Source organism: Prunus avium, chromosome 1 (genome assembly GCF_965620075.1).
Source record: "Prunus avium chromosome 1, drPruAviu1.hap1.1, whole genome shotgun sequence".
Taxonomy (NCBI): Eukaryota; Viridiplantae; Streptophyta; class Magnoliopsida; order Rosales; family Rosaceae; genus Prunus; species Prunus avium.
This window is the reverse complement of record NC_142284.1, coordinates 15,314,233-15,333,513: the sequence shown is the minus strand read 5'-3', so window position 1 is coordinate 15,333,513 and position 19,281 is coordinate 15,314,233. Positions and strand designations below refer to the sequence as shown.

Genomic DNA, 19,281 nt, shown 5'->3' with positions numbered 1-19,281 from the left:
CTACCAGCTGGAAATAAGAATGTCCCAATGCTCCCTATTACTCGCTGGAAACAAGCCAAGTCCAACACTCCCTTTTACCCATAGGAAATAGTCATTTTCCAATACATAGCTTTACTTGCTGGAAAATAGAATGCCCAAGTGCTCCCTTTTAACCATTGGAAATAGGCTGGTTCCAGCACCTCCTTTTGCCTATTGGAAATAAAGGAAAACCCTCACCCTCTATAAATTGGGAGGCATTTGCTGGGCAAAATCAACCTTTCTTGGTTGCTGCAAGCTTCTCAGCAACTATGAGAACTCATCTTTCTTTCTCCCTTCGGCTGCTGCAAGCATTCCAGTGGCCATCCTAGCCATCAACCTCCATCCTTTGGCTACTGAAAGCATCCTAGCAGGCATTAACCAACATCTCTTGGTTGCTGCAAGCCTCTCAGCAACCATAAGAACTCACCTTTATTTGACTGCTGTAAGCATCCCAACAGCCATCAACCCCCTTCTTCAACCATCAGCCCTTCCTTTAGCTGCTGGAGCAGCACAACAACTTCTTGCTTTGGCTGCTGCAAGCATCCCAGCAGCCATCAACCCCCTTCTTCAATTATCACACCTACTTCCTAGTTGTTGCAAGCACCCCAGCCATAACCTCCTCTCCTTGAAATCCATCATCTTCTCTATAAAGCCTCACCAAGCATAACTCCAAGCTTTTCCTTCCTTCCAAGCTATAAACACCATAGCCTTTAAATCTCAAGCTTTTCCTCCCATCCCGCTTCTCTTGAAACTCTTAAATCCATAAAGCCTCACCAAGCATAACTCCAAGCTTTTCCTTCCTTCCAAGCTATAAAAACCATAGCCTTTAAATCTCAAGCTTTTCCTCCTATCCTCCTTTTGAAACTCTTAAATCCCCATAGCCATAGCCACAAACAACAAATTATCAACACCCAAACTCAAGAATATCCAACACCAAGCCAAGCACATGCATTCTCATTTGCTAAACTTGTGGATCTTTAGCTCCCACACTCCAAGCTCTCATTCCAAGCTCGTATAATCTTAGATCTACATCAGCAAGTCATCTTCAACTCTTCGTTAAGATGCCAGAAACATCAGAACCAAACACGCAGCCGCTAGAAAAAGAATAGAGTACTCCCTTGGGACTTGCTTCTCCCTCGGGATGCTTTGGGCTTAGTCCTCGCTAACTCAGAAAAAGGGGCAACGAAGGCTTAATCCACCACTCTATGGCGGTCCGAGAATCAACAAGCCTGGATGAGCCTTTCGACGGAAAAAGACCCCAACAAAAATGGCGACTCTGCTAGGGACTAGGCCATTAGTCTTGTAGTGGCTCCTGAAAAATCACAAGTTTTATTCATGCAACTGCACTAGAACAAAATTTAAAGATAAGAATATACCTTCTCAGACAAAACATCTTGCAAGAGGCCTATGGGGGCTTAGGCAAATCCATCACAGAAAACTACACATGCAAACTCCAAATGACTTGGGGGCTTCATGCCAAGCAAAAGAGAGAGACAAGAATCCAGAAGCTGCTGTAAATTTTAGTTTTCCTCTTGGAGGAAAGCAAACTATTTGTTACTTATCTGGAGGAAAACAAGCTGTATGTATCTCTTCTAGCAACTCGTTTCGCCTTTTCCTTCTCATCTTCAATTTGCTTCTTCCATAGATCCTATTTGAAGCAAGTTGCACGAGAGAAAAAAAAAAAAAAACCCAAGCAAGCCTTTACTCTGTTTCTCGACCTCAAGTAAGCCAAAGAATACATAACCCAATTATGCAACCAATTGCTGACCCCAACAAGCTGACTTGGGGGGCTTCATGCCAAGCAAATTCAAAGAAGGACACCATGCCATCCAAACAAGCAAACCCATCCACCTTTTTTTGCCATACAGTATAAATCATCTCTTTGATTACAACAAGCCTAGACAATCATGCATTATGGTGACAAACAGTTTTCTATTTCCCCTTTTTGAAATAAACCAAGTACTGCCAACTCAACAAGCCATCTACCATTTCCATCAGTAATCAGCACACCTAGCCTTTGTCAAAAATCAATTTTGCAATTCACTGCCAAACATTATGCCTTTTCGAGACCACAACCTCTTGGGGGGCTTACCCATGTTCAAACATGGTGCCATTCAAACTCATGCAACATGCCGAGCAAATCAATCAAGCCAATTTACATGAAGAGAAATAAAAACTTGAGTAGAAGAAGGTTGAGCTCAACATCTATTCACAGGCTGGGGGCTTTAGCCAACATGCAAGTTGCTGACCACCGTCGTCAATTATTGAGGCTAGCTCTGCCGTTCACCTCTCCACCATGAAACATCATCAGCAAATCAGGCCATCGCCATAAATCACCTTCGTAGCAGGCCTTACCTCTCTAGAGTTGTGCAAACACAATGAGAAAGGGAGAAGGAACACTTGCTCAATGCTCTCAGCCTCATCTCTGTGAATGGCTTCACCAAGATAAGATTTTTATTATCCTGTCTCGTTAATATCAATATAGCATATATATTTGTTTATTGTTTTAATATATTCATAAAATTTATGTTTCATTGAATTGTCTTAAGTATAGACAAAAGCATATGCGTTTGGTCTGCCCAAGTAAAAATGATTGATTGATTAGTTACTATTATTATACTCTGATGCAGTATGTGGTGCCCAGCTTACATCATTTTCTTATTATATATTGATCCACTATCATTATTTTACTTACCACTTGCATTATTATATTGTATCATTATTTTGTTTAGTGCTTGAGTCAAATAGTCACACCACCTTTTTGACTAACACATGATATTCTATCAGCCTACTTATGGTTATGCATTACATTATTTATGTGGAGCATGCTATTATCTGCTCCATAAAGTTACCTTTGTGGATTATGCCATGTAGAAGTTACACATTATCACTTGTTTTGGTTATTACTTTAACCAAATCTTAATCATATATATCTTTTTCAAAAAAAAAAAAAAACTTCATCTTTGCAATTCAAGCTTAATTCATTTGCACTGTTAATCTGGATTCATATATCATTCATAGGGATTGATCCATCCTTCAAGTGGAGTAATCCATATTTAATATGTATTAATCCACCTTTCAATTTTGCATCTCCAGCAAAATTTCTCAGGGCCTTATTCCATGCACTATTCACTTATCTTATACTTCTTATCATTTCGTATTGATCCACCTTTGTGTTGATCAATCCATGTGACACATTGCAATGTAGATGCCAACTATGCATGCTCAGTACTAAAACAATACCTGCTTGGCATGCTTATGTCAATTATGTTAGTCATTTGCAAGCTACAATGCTTATATTATTTTTGTAATCATCGTATGCTTTGGTCATGCAACATTATATCAGTCAAGTGCAAAGGACCCAAGCCTCCAAACAGCAAACAACATGTGCTCTTTACAAGGCTAGGCCTCACATCCACATGAAACAAGACTCGTGCCTCAGTCCTATGTCTACACAAGCAAGCTGCAACCAACAGAAAGAAAAAAAATAAATAAATAAATTCTCCAAGGAGGCAATGCACCAAGCTCCTAATATCTCTTAGAGCAGCTTTTCCATGTTCCCTCAAGATTCCTTCAATACACTCTATATCAATACAATCGTCTATGGGTCAACCCACATATGCAAGCACAACATACCATGCAAAATTGTCAAACCAACAGGCCATTACAATAGCAAGGGGCCTCCTGTTTCAGTTGTCTCCTACTTGGATAACGAATCTGAGCTGTTGGACAAGATATTCATATCCACCAACATGTGTGAAGACATAGAGGCTATTTCTTTTATGCTCTCATGTACTGGATGTAGAGGAAGTGGTCTCAAGAGAAATCGTGCCAAGAAGAAACAATTCATCTCTAAAACCATGCAACTCAAGCATTTCACTTGATACAATCATTTCAGGCAAACCAAACCAGATATCACAATATCAAGCTTTTCAAGCAATACAACCATCATAAAAAATGACAATGTCAGAACTTGGCAGTTCTAGCTGCTGGAAGCATAGAGAAGAAGCCATGCTATTACCGTATCATGCTAAATTGTCACAATTGCGACAAAAGGATATCCTAAGTTCTTCACGCCATGCAATGACCCAAACAAATACTAAGAAGGCCACGCTGCAAGAGTTTTTTCAGCTCATGCCTATCAAATCTTTTTCTTTTGATTATGATGCACTTGGGGGCTTAGAAGGGAATGCATTGCAATCACCACCAGCTTCAATTCCAAAACCCCAAATGAGCATAAAAATCCATTATTACCAAAGCCACTATTCCAAGACCAAAAATCTCCTTGAAATTCCAATTATGCCACTATGGCCTCCAAGTTTGCCACCACTTGCAAGAAGTCAAGCTGTTGTAACCCAACACATTTGTTGCAGTGACCACATGCAAAACTCAAGCTTCAATAGCCAAGCCCAAGCTTTTGGTTCCTAAAACATGCTTACAACAGCTACAACAAACAATACCTAAGTCGCCATAAGTGATATGCTCCAGCACCTCAAGCACTTTCTAAACCCTAAAAATTCTAATGACCAAGTTTAAGAGTCAAACCAAAAGGCCATTGGAATGTCTCAATTGCCACAATCCCATAATCAAGTATCATCAAGCCTCAAGCCTTATTCAAGAAATCCAAGCACTATGCTTTACTCAAGAAGGAAAACATCTCATTTCATGGCAAATAGAAGGAAAATACTACGAAGGTATTGCTATGTTACTACCGGAAGAACCTAAATGCTGTCAAGATGAAGTTTCTTTTACCAAGCAATCAAAATTTTTGAAGTGATTTCAAGCTATCAAGAAAACGAGTAAAGTCACTATGCAATGCAACAACCAAAATATGCTTGCAGTAACCAAGATTCAAGCCAAGCAAAACATGGAAGATAATGATGCGCTGTACGCGATGCTCCTGGAAGATAACACAAGCCCTATAGTCATGCTGCCGGAAGAGTGAACCATCATGCCACCAAATTTGAAATAGGAGCCCTAGATCTGAGTACTGGAAGGCAGTGCAATGGACTCCAAAACTAAGATCTAGTCCAAGTGACTTAAGGCCTCCATATTGCAATCCTTATTTGCCAACACCTATACTGCTTTCAAGCTATCGCAAACACTGTCATGCGTAAAGCCTTAAGTATATTCCTCTATATTTTTCATGTTTTAATCTACCAAAGCCCTCATGCCAGACCACACTATATCTTGATTCAACTCAACCATTAGATTACCCATATCCTCATAGCAAGTCCAAGATAATCATGTCAAGCCAAGTCACATTCTTCCAGCACTTATTCCACATTAAGCAAAGCACTGCCAGCACCTACTCCACAAGCAAAGAATTTCCAACAACTATTCCATGTCAAACAAAACATCCTTCCAGCACATGCCATATTTCAAACATCCTTCCAGTACATGCCCGATTTCAAATATCCTGCCAATGTCTGTTCTTTATAACCTCCAGAACTCAATCCATCCTTACAACAATTAAACAAACTCATTGCATCTCTAAAAGAACACTCAAAGTGACCTCAACAACTAGCTTGTTCTCTGCCTTACCAAAAGTCTCTTTGGTCAAGCAGTTCAAATCCTCCAGAAGTTTTCGTATCGCAAGTCAAGGTGCAAGCAACCAAAACTCACCTTCATGCTGTCAAATTCCTAGCAAATTAGTAAGAAGATGACACTTATCATGCTTTGGAGCCTCTCAATCAAGTCTGAAAAAGATACATTAGTAAAGAATCAGACGTCGGAGAGATGCTCGTTTTATGAAGATGAATGCTTCAAAACTTGGACTTGCATGCTCTCATTTTCTTTAAAGAAACTCCTGCAAAGTAGGGAGATGATGCATAAGCAGCAAGCAAACTCATCAACCAAGCATTTGACAAATTCACATGGCATAAAACCAATCCACAAGCCAAGAAATTTCATTTCATTCAAGCACTCCAAGCAATTCAGGCATTTCAAGCAAATTGAAGAACTCATACTCTTGCGACAATACCATACAACATCATGCTCTCACGACAGTATTGCTCAAGATCATGCTCTAGCAATGCCCATATCAGCACTCAATGCCAAGAGAAATGACATGCTAAATTCTCAAACAAAAGCAACAAGCCAAGCAAAACTTATCCACAAGCTTTCCAACCATTCTAGCTGGAACATCCCACCTTTGGAAAATCACTAGAAATCAAGCTTACAACCAACAAATCCCAAACTTTTCATATTAGAACTAGACATATCAAGCTTCATTTTCCCAAAATTTCGTTGCATTTAGAGCTAGGGAAGCATGTCAAATAGATTCCTGAAACATGCCATGCAGCAAAAACTGCACAATTCCAGCAACTTAGCCCTTTGAAATTGCACCAAAAATTCATTTTTCCTTCAAATGGCACAAGACTAGTTCCAACACAACCATGGAGAAGTCTATTTTCATGTGTCAAAATCTCCAACTCAGATTCTAAGAGAAACATTTCAAAGTTCGAAGAACAGCTAATAAACTACTGTGAGACATTTTCACAAACACTTGGCATGCATTACCCAAGTAAGCTTGTATGAGTCTTATTTATCGCCAAGCTAGAATCCTAAATCGAAAGCTCAACCTCAAAATACAGTACCTAACTCACCAGTTTTGAGAGGTGCAATGGAATTCAAGCTTCAAGTATAGAAAACAAGCATGCAACAAAGGCATCAACATGAACTCATGAACATGCTTCAGAAAAATGGAGGCAGAGAGCATTACAATGGTTAGATGATCCTCAATTTTGGATATGTTATAAACAACATAATTTCGAGCAAATTTTGTGAAGCAAGCGCAATCATCCGAGCATCAGAAATTAAAGACACATGTAGAAGCAGAATCTGCAGAAACTCACCAGCCATGGATGAACACAGAAGCTGCAGACCAACTTTGAGGCATCAGAAAAATTCAAAACATTATACAAATTTTACAGACTGTAGTACTCGAGCAGATGAACAACTTTCATCAAGGAAGTTTTCTGATCCGAGCTTCCGAAATATGACTTATGTATTGATGCACAGTACCCATGGGTTTGAATCTTGAAGAAGAAAGAGTTGTAGGGAGAAGAAGTCATGCGCCATCATGCCAAATGGTCACCATTGCAGCGAAATGATGCCCCAAGTTCGTTGCACCATGATTAAATCAAATACCAAGAAGGTCATGCTACGAGCTCATGCAAATCAAATCTTTTCATGATGGCTAGGATGCACTTAAGGGCTGAGAAACCGATGTTTTAAATCCACAACCCACATCCAGAGAGCAAGCATTATCTCTCAACCCTGAAGCCCTGCAATTTCGTGCTTTATTCCTCCATCTCCTCCCATTTTCTCTTATGGCAAGCTATTCCAGAGTCTAACACAGCTTTCGTCAGGCTGCCTGAAAATCACTCAACACACCCATTGTCCGTCCCCTCTCTCTCTCCCCTCAACTAATTCTCTCGAAATTGCTTCTCCCCTTACTTTTAACCCATGGTTCTCATAGAAGATCACAGCCCTCTCTCTCTTTAATGCTAAACTCATGACTGCTTTGCTTCCATGCCACAAGCCTCTCATGCCAAGCTAAGTATCTATATGTAAGTGACTGTTGGTTTTGCTGGTGAAGGAAACCAAGGTGCTTCCTAAGGCTCAACTACCCTTTCGAAGCATTCTTGGGGTCTGATCGTTGAACTCAGACACAAGGGGCAATTCCACACATTTGGCTCTTTACAGCAGCCCAGGCTCGTCAGTAGCAGCTGGAAAGAAAAATGCCTATTCCTAAATGCCAAAACCTAAACACTCAAGCACATCCACCATGCTAAATAGACCAAAAGCTATATTAAACCATGTCACCTTATCCAATACCAAGCGTACAAGCCAATACCAAGCATACAAGCCCAAAATCAAGCGTACATGCCAATGCCAAGCATCCAAGCCAAATACCAAGAACACACGCCAACTCAAGTATACATGCCAACACCAAATATACACGTCAAAACCAAGCATGCAAGCCAATATCAAGCATACAAAACTAATGCAACTCTTGCAAACCACAACCATGCCAAATCAAGCATCACTAGTCACTCAAGCGCATCAATCATGCAAGCTAACTTATTTTGGGTTAAGATTCAACCAATCCTTATCTCCTATGTCATGCCGCAAAATAAGCCAACTTTTGGTAACCCCAGTAGTAAACTCCGATATTACAATGTCTAGGAAAGTTCTTCAAGGCGACACCCTCGGTGTCAAAGAAGATTGGGTTTTAAGCGGGACCATTGCGACCCCTCCAACCTTTCCGGAAAAGACTTGGCTGTGATTTCGAAGACTCTTAACTGGTTATCCTTGAGTTGCTTATCATTACGTTTAAACTCAAGCTAATAGTTGCCAAAACCATGCTAATCTTCATGCTAAGAAAAACAAAACAGCTGCGGCCAAGCAAGCAAGCATGGATATGTCATGCATATTGAAGAACCAGCCATGCCATGCCACTGCCAATTATTTTGGGTTCAAATTGATTATTTGGCCCATCTTACTGCCACTTCATAGCCCCAATAATCAAGGGGGTGATGTAGAGGCCCAAAAAAGTCACGGGAAGCCCAAACATGTTTAAAGCCCAATATAACATATAATGTTGGTCATGCATTAATCCAAGCTGTATTTTGGGAATTAATTCATTAAATAAATAATAGTGTCCATGCCATGCGAAGCCAATACTACATTTTTCATATGTCAATCACTTATCAAGTTCACATGAACCCAAGTCATATGGTCTACGGGGCTTGCATGAGGGATTATGGTGTGGAAGGTTACGGAAGTCCACAAGGCCCACGGAAGCTCTTGGATAATGGAGACTTTGGGCTACCTACTTGGGAGCACCAAAGTCCAAGCCCATTACTTAGAGTTCTCCAATGTGGGTGAGCAAATGAGATATTTTTCAAGCACTTCCTTTTACCATTAGTAAATAGTCATTTTCCAAATGCCTAGCTCTACCAGCTAGAAATAAGAATGTCCCAATGCTCCCTATTACCCGCTGGAAACAAGCCAAGTCCAACACTCTCTTTTGCCCAAAGGAAATAGTCATTTTCCAATACATAGCTTTACTTGCTGGAAAATAGCATGCCCAAGTGCTCCCTTTTAACCATTGGAAATAGGCTGGTTCCAGCACCTCCCTTTGCCTATTGTAAATAAAGGAAAACCCTCACCTTCTATAAATTGGGAGGCATTTGCTGGGCAAAATCAACCTCTCTTGGTTGCTGCAAGCTTCTCAGCAACCATGAGAACTCATCTTCCTTTCTCCCTTCGGCTGCTGCAAGCATTCCAACGGCCATCCCAGCCATCAACCTCCATCCTTTGGCTGCTGAAAGCATCCCAGCAGGCATTAACCAACATCTCTTAGTTGCTGCAAGCCTCAGTGAGGTTCGCGGATGCTTGTGACATGCCTGAGTGTTGAGCAGCATGTTCCTGTATTCCTTCTTGCATGTTTATTCCTACTCGACCAGCTTGGGACTTCTAGAACTGCATGCCGATGTGTTCTTCCATCCTTCTCTCTTCACCATCGGATCCATGACTAAGGTTTCGGACCAAGTCAATTTGCCTGAGGAGCTGTTCAACCAAGTTGTTTTGGTCGTCCACTCTTTGAGTCCGTTGGTCAACTTTAAGACTTAGGTCTGCTTGACTGTGTCGATCATGAGGAGAGAATTGCGTGTTAGATTTCTTTATTACATAATCTAGATCTTTCACACAAACATGTAATACGTATAAGGATATGAAAACGTACCTGGAGCCATCTTCCTTGAATACACAGCTTCTGAATTCATCCTATTCGTTGCGCAGCAATCCTAGCAATTTAACAGTGACGGCTCAAGAACTTCTGCTCTCTCTCAGAATCTGTTTCAGCTCTCTCTTTATGATGAGAATAGGTTTAGAGAACGTGGCTGATAGAGCAGGGCCTTAAGCTTATATAGGGCTAGGTCAAGTCGTCTCTACTCATCACCGAGGGCCGACTTGACTAATCTTCCAAGCCCACTTAATCGGTTCACGCAAAAAGGAAACAAAATAGGACTCCTTAATAGGCCTTAAAACCTTTCCTTATTTCACAAGGTTTTGGGCCTCAAGGTACAACTTAATTTAAACCCTTATCAAACCTGATGTGACTTAGTATCTAGTGCACTGATCTAAATAGGAAAACATAACATTGCGTGGAGCCCAATTGCACATAGGCTAGTTAGAGGTGTACGGGGAGCGGCAACTAGGGCTATGGCGGCAGCCGTGGTGCCGCAAGGTTGAGCCACGATTTTGGCTGTAGAAAGTGGCAACTGCCTCAAAGCTGCGGCATTGTGGTGACCAGGATCAGTCGCATATTGGGTTGCTATGGTGGCCCAGCTTCTAGTTCGCATGCTTCCAACCATGGTTTTTTGGAAGGCTTCGATTGAGTGATGAATACTTGGAAACATATTCCTTTGATTCAAGAACACGTGTTGAGTATAACTTGTGTTCTCAATGGAAGCACCAAAATGTTTGAGAAAAATTCCGCATGAGGAATATTCACGAGTTGATTCCTCGATTTTTGATCTTCCTTCTCTCTCTTCCTTGATCCCTGTGAAATAAATAGGAGTAAATAGACCACACCCAGAGGGTCTTGGCCAAAGGCCCTTGGATGCCTAAGTTAGTTCAATTGGATTTTGATAAAGATACGACAATAGCTAAAATGGATGGAGTTTTCTCTCATGGGGAGAGCCAGGTGTGTTGTGGTGCTTAGCCATGTGAGGAGAGAGAGTGAGAAGGGCGGCGAGAGAGAGAGTGAGAGTGAGTGAGGAATTTGTGTAGGGTTTTTTGAGTGAGAAAAAGTTACCTTGAATGTCTTGTGTATCCATGTTTTTATAAGCTCCTTGTGTACTAGGGTTTGAAGAATAATTCTTATTTGGTTAGGATTATTCTTACCCATAAATAGGAGATTGGAATTAATCAAGGTGATTTGATGGAAATCTCATCCTTAATTTGGGGAGATATTCTCATCTTAAATCAAAGATAATTTCCCTAATTAAATATGATTTAATTAAAATAATCAGTTAGCTTAAAGAATATTCATTTTCTACATGTCACTCATCTATTACTTGCTGAAAGATGTGTTCCCACAATAAGTACGCTAGTACACCCAATTTCTACCTTAGATGCAAAGAAGGGAAGTTTAGTCACCTACAACATGAATGTGTACCTTGTTAAATATTTATATATCCACTTCACAAGATGGTGTATAAAATATTGCTCCTTATAATTTTCCTTTATTTAGACTAACCCATCACATGTTTCTCACGTGTCATGAGGCATATGTACATATGATTATTGCCACTCTTTGAAGTAGGCTTGAAGGCAAATCATGTGAAAATAGATAATATCAAGGCAAACTGATAGGTGGGCAGAACAAAATCATGTAGTCACATGTTTTATGTTTTCCTCTCTGTGTTCAAATCCAAAGTTGATTATTGATTTGAGTATTACATTTCTATTTAAATGTGATTGGAAGTGACAAGTGAGTGAGAAAGAAAGACTGAAAAATCACATAAATCAACAAATACAATACATAAATAATTGATGTGCAAATGTGCAATCCCATTGGTTTTTTTTTTTTCTTTTGTAACATAAATAGAAGCACCAACCAAGTAAGCTTAGTGGCGTACGATTGATATTTTTCTTATTTGGGTTATTTGCAGGTTTTGTTTGAGTTAATTGTTTCACCTGTCTTATCCCAATTCCCAATAAAATTAGAATGCATGTTGTGCACGCCTTAGCTTCACCTTGTTTGTTTCCAGGAAAAGAAAAATCAAAAGAATATTATTGCATGTGAGATTGTGGTTTATGTTCCCTTGTGGGTCTTATTCACTTGTGTTATCTGTATTTAGAATAGAAAACTGTGCTTTTAGTGGGAAGAGGTCAGGTGAGATGAGCAATTCAGCTATATGGTCTCAGCTCTGCAAGGGCGCACAATAGAAACAGAGTCTCACCCATCAAATTTTCGGTGGGATTTTGATTTCTTCCATGCTTTTTCAGATTTATTTATTTCTTTTTGTTAATATCTGATTTTCTCCCAAATTCACTTCCTAGGTGAGTTGGGCAAGAAGGTCTCAGCTTCCTGAGCCAGGGCTCATATATTTTATATTATATATTTAACCCCATTCATAGTATTTTTTGGTTAATATTTTGGAAGAATTTTGATACTTTGAATTATATTTCCAACATAGGACTTTCGACTTCCTCTGGAGCAAAACATAATTAAATGGACGAATTTTGGAGTAATTCAAATTGGAGGACATTCGTGAGTCACTTAGCTTGATCGTATCAAAATATCATATTCGTCAACCAAGCGGTTACTTTATGGCAATAAAATAAAAGAGCAGTGCGCGGTGCTGGAATAGTGACGTTTGGGCTTTTATTGCGTTTTGGAGCCCGAAATGACTTTGGATGGGTTCGTGGCCTTCTGGAAAAGTGTTCAAAACGTTTTTATCTTTAAAACAAGCTATCTTGGGCTGGATTTGGAGGAGATTTGAGGCCAAAACGTGGGTGGGCAGATTGTGGGCAAATTCTCCTAATCCAATTTGGACTTTATATCCTAGTATTATCTTATTTTAGCCTAGTTTCCTTGTGGGGATTGGGCAGCTGGGTTTTAGGAGGTATTTAAGTTCTTTTTCACAACAATTTTGGGACTTCGTTTTGGCTTTTGAACGTGACATTGTGGAGAGCAATTGCAACGGTTTTGGAGTATTTGCGATTTTAAGGTGTTTTCATTCTTTTTCTTCTTAATAATATTTTCCATGATTTCAGTTATGAATATGCGTAACTAATTTTTCTTTTGCTAGGGTGAAGCCTTGAGCCTTAGCATGAATATGTAATTTTTATTTAATTGCTTCTGATTGATTGCATGCATATTTTGAATTGTTAATCACTGTTTTAAACTATCTAATTGTCTTCATGCCTGATTACCATTAGGATCTTTAGAAAAGTAATTGGATGCAATTTTGGTCGGAAGGTTCCCTGTTAGGTGATGGTGAAACTCTAGTGCTTTTATAAATTGGATTATAAAACTCTTTTCTTTGATCATATTTGTTTTTAATCAACATTTATAGTTTTTAGACAATTTCAGAATCATCCTTCTCAGCCAATAATTTCAAGTAGTTAATTAGATATTGTTTTTACATTAATTACTAAATAGTCCTTGAGGAGAACGACCTTGCATGAGCATCTATACTACAATAGCCTTGTATTCTTGCAAGTATTTTATGTGATTTTAACATGATTTACATGGATGGTACAAATCATATCAGCTCACTCACACCACAAGGTACAGAGCCAAACCCACTTCTTTTCAACTTTTTTCAAGTGGGTTTATTGATTTCTTTCTATTTTTCTTTTCAATTCATGCTAGTTGTGTTGCTCTGCTATAGTTTTCTGAAATTCTGATTTGTATGCAATTGCCACTTTCTACTAGGGCTGCACACGGGTCGAGTTGAGCCAATATAAGCATATCGGCATGCCCAAATGGTTAACCGTGCACCTATATATTAGGCCCATTTTCAACTTAAATTGAAACCCGAATTAGAAGGGGCAGGTTGGTTCGGTTCGGATGTATGCCGAGGCCCAATAAAAGCAACAATTGAAGGTGTTTTTTTTAAAAAGTTTTCCAGGCCCATCCTTTTTTAAAAAGTTTTCCAAGCCTATTTTATTTTTCCAGTTTCTCATATCTAAGAGCAAGTCCAGCAGCCCGTTTTGGACTCGAGCTGGGGGGGTTTTGGAAGAAAAACGGACTCCAGCAGCTGAGGCTAGCCCGGGTTGCATGTGGGGGCCACGAAGACGGGCTGGCCCAAGGGCAGGTCCAGACTCAGATCCAAAATGCGGGCGGGTTGACGTCAGCCCTACACTGCACCAAAGGCTTTGGGCTACATGTCGTCACCTGAGCGCTCCGATCGTGATTTCCCCTTCAATCCAACAGCAGCCAATATTTTTGCAATAAAAAGATGAAAAAAAATTCCGAAAAAATACCAAAAAATACTGGAATTTTTTTCTATAAATACATACCAATACTCTTCACTTTCAACACCAAATCCTCATACATTTTCTTCTACTTCTACTATTATTCACTTTTTACTTAACATTTTATTCACTTTCAAGTTTTATTTTTCCATATCATCTTTATGGCTTCTTCTATCGACGGTGTTGGGGCATGGAGCACCATGGAAAATGTTTTGTTGTGTGAGTGTTAGGTCCAAATTTCTCATTGTCCCATCTCGGGCAACGAGATAAAATTCTGTCATATGTGGAAAAAAAATTCATTCCGAATTTTGTGGAAGATTGAATTCGAACCGTATGGAAATGACATTGTCTGGTAGGTGGAAAATTCTCAATAAAGAGTTGGGGAAATGAAGAGATGCCTTGACAACAGCGATGGACAACCGTAGAAGCGGGGAAAATCTTAGCGATGAAGTAAATTATTTGTAATTTTTGTTTTATTATTTTTAATGTTATGAAACGAAGACTTTTTTTGACAATGGACCTAGCAACACGAATTTGTTAAATGATAAAAACCATTAAGTTAGTTTGCTTGCCTTTTATTTTCATTGTATTTTAATGTTTTATTTTGAAAATTAGTTGTAATTCATGCTTTCAATAAAATACCTTTTTATTCAAAAACTTTCCATACATAAAAAAACAAACCACATCCAAAGCATTAAAAATAAACAAACCACAACCAAAGCATTAAACAGAGAAAGCATAACAAAAAATAAAACATAAACATAATAAATAAAACAAACTTCTTCACTTCACTTCATTCACCGTCATTGCCTTTCACCGCCCATAAATGCTCTATCAAGTCAACTTGACGTCGTTCATGAATATAAGACGATTGCATCTCCGTATATCGATCAATCATACGAGTCATTACACGATCGTTCTTAACCAATGGTTCATGCTGCACTGGTTCTCCATTTGGCCCCATGGGTTTTTCATAAATTCGTGTCAAGGCCGTGTTCATTGGATCCGGTTCGTACACGTCTTCAGAATTGTAATCATACTCATCCTCCACAATCATGTTATGAAGGATAATGCATGTCATCATTATGCTCCTCAGCACCTCCTCATCAAACATACGTGCCGCACCCCTAATAATAGCCCACCGGGCTTGGAGGATACCAAAGCATCTCTCCACATCTTTTCTGTACCCTTCTTGATAGGTAGCAAATAATTTTTGCTCCTGGGATCGGGGATGCGGAATTGATTTCACAAATGTGGTCCACCTCGGATAGATGTCATCAGCTAGATAATACCCATTTTGGTAGACGATATTGTTGATTTGATAGGTGATATTTGGGGCTTCACCTCTCAAAACTTCATTGAACACCGGGGATTGACCTAGGACGTTCAAGTCGTTTTGAGATCCGGCAAATCCGAAGAAAGCATGCCAAACCCACGTATCAAAACCTGCAACGGCTTCAAGGATGATGCTTTTTTGGGCTTTCCGATTCCCATAATCTCCTTGCCAAGCGATCGGGCAATTCTTCCACTGCCAGTGCATACAATCGATGCTACCAACCATTCCTGGAAATCCTCGAGCTTCAGCTTTTTGTAGAAGCCGTTGGAGGTCCCTAGGCGTAGGTCTGCGCAAGTAGTCCCTACTATATAGAGTTTCGACTGCATCACAAAATCTCACCAAGCTCTCCAAAGTAGTGGACTTCCCCATCCGGGCAATCTCATCCACCTGATCAGCATATGACCCATACGCCAACATTCGTATAACAGCTGTGAACTTTTGCTCGGGAAGCAGTCCCAAATTTCCAGTAGCATTTCTCTTTTGAACAAAATATTCATCATAATTGCAAATATCATGCATGACTTTATTGAACAAATGAGATTGCATTCTATATCTCCTTCGAAAATCAACATCAGAGTACAGAGAAGTTGGGATAAAATAATCTTCCAGAAGATTCTTACCCCGAGAATGTCTATGTCTGTCAACATTCGAGTCACGACCTTCTCGTGAACTACGGCATCTCTGGTTTTCTTCATCAAGCATAGCCACTGCTGTGACAATTTGCATATCCAGTTCTATCTGCGCCCTTTTGCCTGAAGCTTGTCTACGCCTTCTTTCTCTAAATTCTCGCATTTGCCTCTCCAAGACCTCGTTCATGTCTGCCATTGAGAATGGAGTACAAATTCTAAAATCTGAAAAATAAAAATAAAAAGAAGATATGGTGTGAGAGGTATGAGCTGAGAATTTGATTTTATAGAAAATTTTAGTCGAAAAAGATAACACGTGACACAATTTTAGAGAGAAAATTTTATCTAAAATTTGAAATTCAGATGAAATTTGTATGAAATTTGAAATTCATATAAAATTTATCTGATATTTGAAATTCAGATGAAATTTCATTGAAATTTAAAATTTGAAACCGAAAATCTTATCCGAAAATTTTATCCGATTATAAGATATGAATAGTATTGATACGTAGGAACCCAAAAATCTTATTTGAAAATATTATCCAAATTAATTATTTAGGTAAACAAATTTGTGAAAAAAAATGAATAGCATTTACCCTTTGCTATGACAATTGCTGGAAAGTAACATTGCTTTTTGCAATGGCTGCCATTATTCACATGACAAGGGGCAACTGCTGAAACTGCTCTAAAGTTTATCATCATTCAAATACTTAAAAAACCCTTAAAACCTAAGAAAATCATCATCCACCACACATGCCCAAATAATCTAATAATTATTAGATACCAATGCAAATTGTGAGAGTAATCTCAATCACAATCTGCATATTTGGCATATTTGCAAAGTTCAAAAGAAAATCCAAATGAAAACAAATAAATTTTCATTACATATACATATACAATTCCATGCGTTTCCTACTCCTCAAATCAAATTTGCACCTCTGCAAAAAAAAAAAAAAAAAAAAGTTAGCCATTACATATATTCTCTACCAATCAAGTATGCTGCAAAATTTCAACTCAACAGAATCGAGATACGAATCCCATATCAATTCTGCTACTTTCAAAAACTGACAAAATATCCATTAATCCCCACCCCCTCAACTTCACAAAAATACCAAGCGCAGATCCATAAAATCCAAAATTTCACAACATATAATAAATACAAATTACAATTGGATGATCACTGAGGAGCTACCAGTCACAAAATACAAGCAAATCGGCAGAAAACCAACAAAATAAGCAACAGACAAATCAGGTGCCCAGAATTTTTCCAGAAAATCTCAACCAGAAAGAAAAATACCCAGAAAATTTCAAAAAATTTCAAGCTTTCATTGAATTTGAAGAACAATAAAATGAAAAAACATAACCATTAAATACAAATAAAAAATTAAAAAAATTACCAGCTTTCATGCAGCTTGGGATGGGATTGAGAAAGGGAAACGGTGTGATGGGAATCTGTGGCTTCGATTTGGAGAAGAAAAGTGCACGACAGGTCAAAGAAAGCAGATTTTGGTAAAGGTTGGGAAGTGAGAGAGAGAGAGAGATTTTAGAGAGGGAGAGAAAAGTAGAGAAAAGATGTTTAGGAATATTAGAAATGGCCCATCTTTAAAAAAGCAACCACAAATAACAAATAAATCAAACATCAACAAAAACAGAAATTAAATGAAACAAAAAATCAAACAGCAACACCAGAAATAAATGAAACATCCACAAAAAACCCATTCTGTCCCAAAATCAATTCTATGATCCTAGATATTACCAGAAATTACAACAACAACACCAGAAATAAATGATAAATCAAACAGCAACAACAGAAGAAATTACCTAGAGCAAGACAATCGTTTCCTATGATCCCAAAATCAATTCTATCCACAACAAATCACAACAGAGTCAGATCAGATAAAAAGAATTAACAAAAATTGTCAAATCCCTAACTTTTTTAATTAGTGTTTACACATATTCATACCTCAAACCGACAAAAATCGAGACAGGGAGACTGAGAATGACTGAGAGAGAGCGAGAGAGACTGAGAGAGAGCGGCTGACAGAGAACGAGAGTGGCTGAGAGAGAACCATGTAGAAATTGGCTGAGGGAGACGAGAGTCAGAGCAAGTGTGAGAGAGAGAGAGTGACTGAGAGACTGAGTGACTGAGAGATCGGGTGAGAAAATCTGGAAAAAAAAGAGGAACTTGAGTCACTGAGAGAGGCAGAGGCGAGAGAGTCGAGTGATGAGAGAGAGCGGGTGAGAGAGAAAGTGAGAGATCGGCTGAGAAAATTTGGAAAAAAAAAGAGGCAGAGCCGACTCAGGCGAGAGTGATTGAGAGAGGCAGAGGCGAGAGAGTGTCGGGTGACAGAGGGAAAAGAAAGAGGCGCAATGAGAAAACATTTCGAAGCCCTTCAAATGTTAGGGTTTCGCATAATCTGGTTTAGGAAGTAGTGCGATACGCCAATGAATCCACTAATCATCCGCTGACACGTGTATTATTTGTTTAATTAATAATATAATTAAAATACTCGGTCCAGTTTGGTTTTTAGCAGTTTAAAGTAAAAAAAACTGGTCCAACCCGGTTCAGACCACCTAAAACGGTCCGATTAGGCAGTTCGGTCGGGTTTTGGGTAATAATGCCCACCCCTACTTTCTATGTTCAGAGATATGAACACTTAGTTTTAGCTTTCCTAATATAAATACTTTGATTTGGGTACATTGAATAAAATTACATGTAACTTCAAAATAGGGTAAATTATCATTTGATTTGAGGGATTAAATCTGAGCAGATTCAATTAAGCAAGTTACCTAATCTAGAAAGATTATATCATGTTGTACCACTTACCAAAAACGAATATTATCAGTTGATTCTTATCTATATATATTCTATGACTGTTACTAACATGATATGGTACTATTTTCTCCCAGAAATGATTGTACCAGTAGCAGTAGCTTTGACAGTGGGTCTTCTAGGGTGGGCTTATCAAGCACTAAAGCCTCCCCCTCCGAAAATATGCGGATCGCCTGGTGGTCCTCCTGTTACTTCACCAAGAGTGAAGCTCAGTGATGGTAGGCATTTGGCCTACAGGGAGTTCGGAGTTCCAAAAGAAGAGGCAAAACACAAGATCATTGTTGTTCATGGCTTTGGAAGTTCCAAAGATTTGAGTTTACCTGTTTCTCGAGTATTTTTTCAACTCTTCTTTTAAATCCTGCATGCCTTGTCATAACTTATTCCAGTATTGGGAGGGATATGCTGCAACACTGAGTTGATATGCTGGTCATGAATGCCTTCTATACGCTTTTGATTGATTATGCGTA

At 39.0% G+C, this 19,281-nt stretch overlaps 1 protein-coding gene across 1 annotated transcript in view; it reads left to right on the top strand.

The window, feature by feature from the left end:
- The first annotated feature begins 18,887 nt into the window (after positions 1-18,887).
- LOC110763182 (uncharacterized) overlaps positions 18,888-19,281 on the top strand; it is a 1,959-nt gene continuing 1,565 nt past the window's right edge. The window contains exon 1 of the mRNA XM_021965943.2: positions 18,888-19,145. Coding sequence (XP_021821635.2) covers positions 18,894-19,145 — 252 coding nt within the window. The 5' untranslated portion in view covers positions 18,888-18,893. The remainder of the gene's footprint in view (positions 19,146-19,281) is intronic.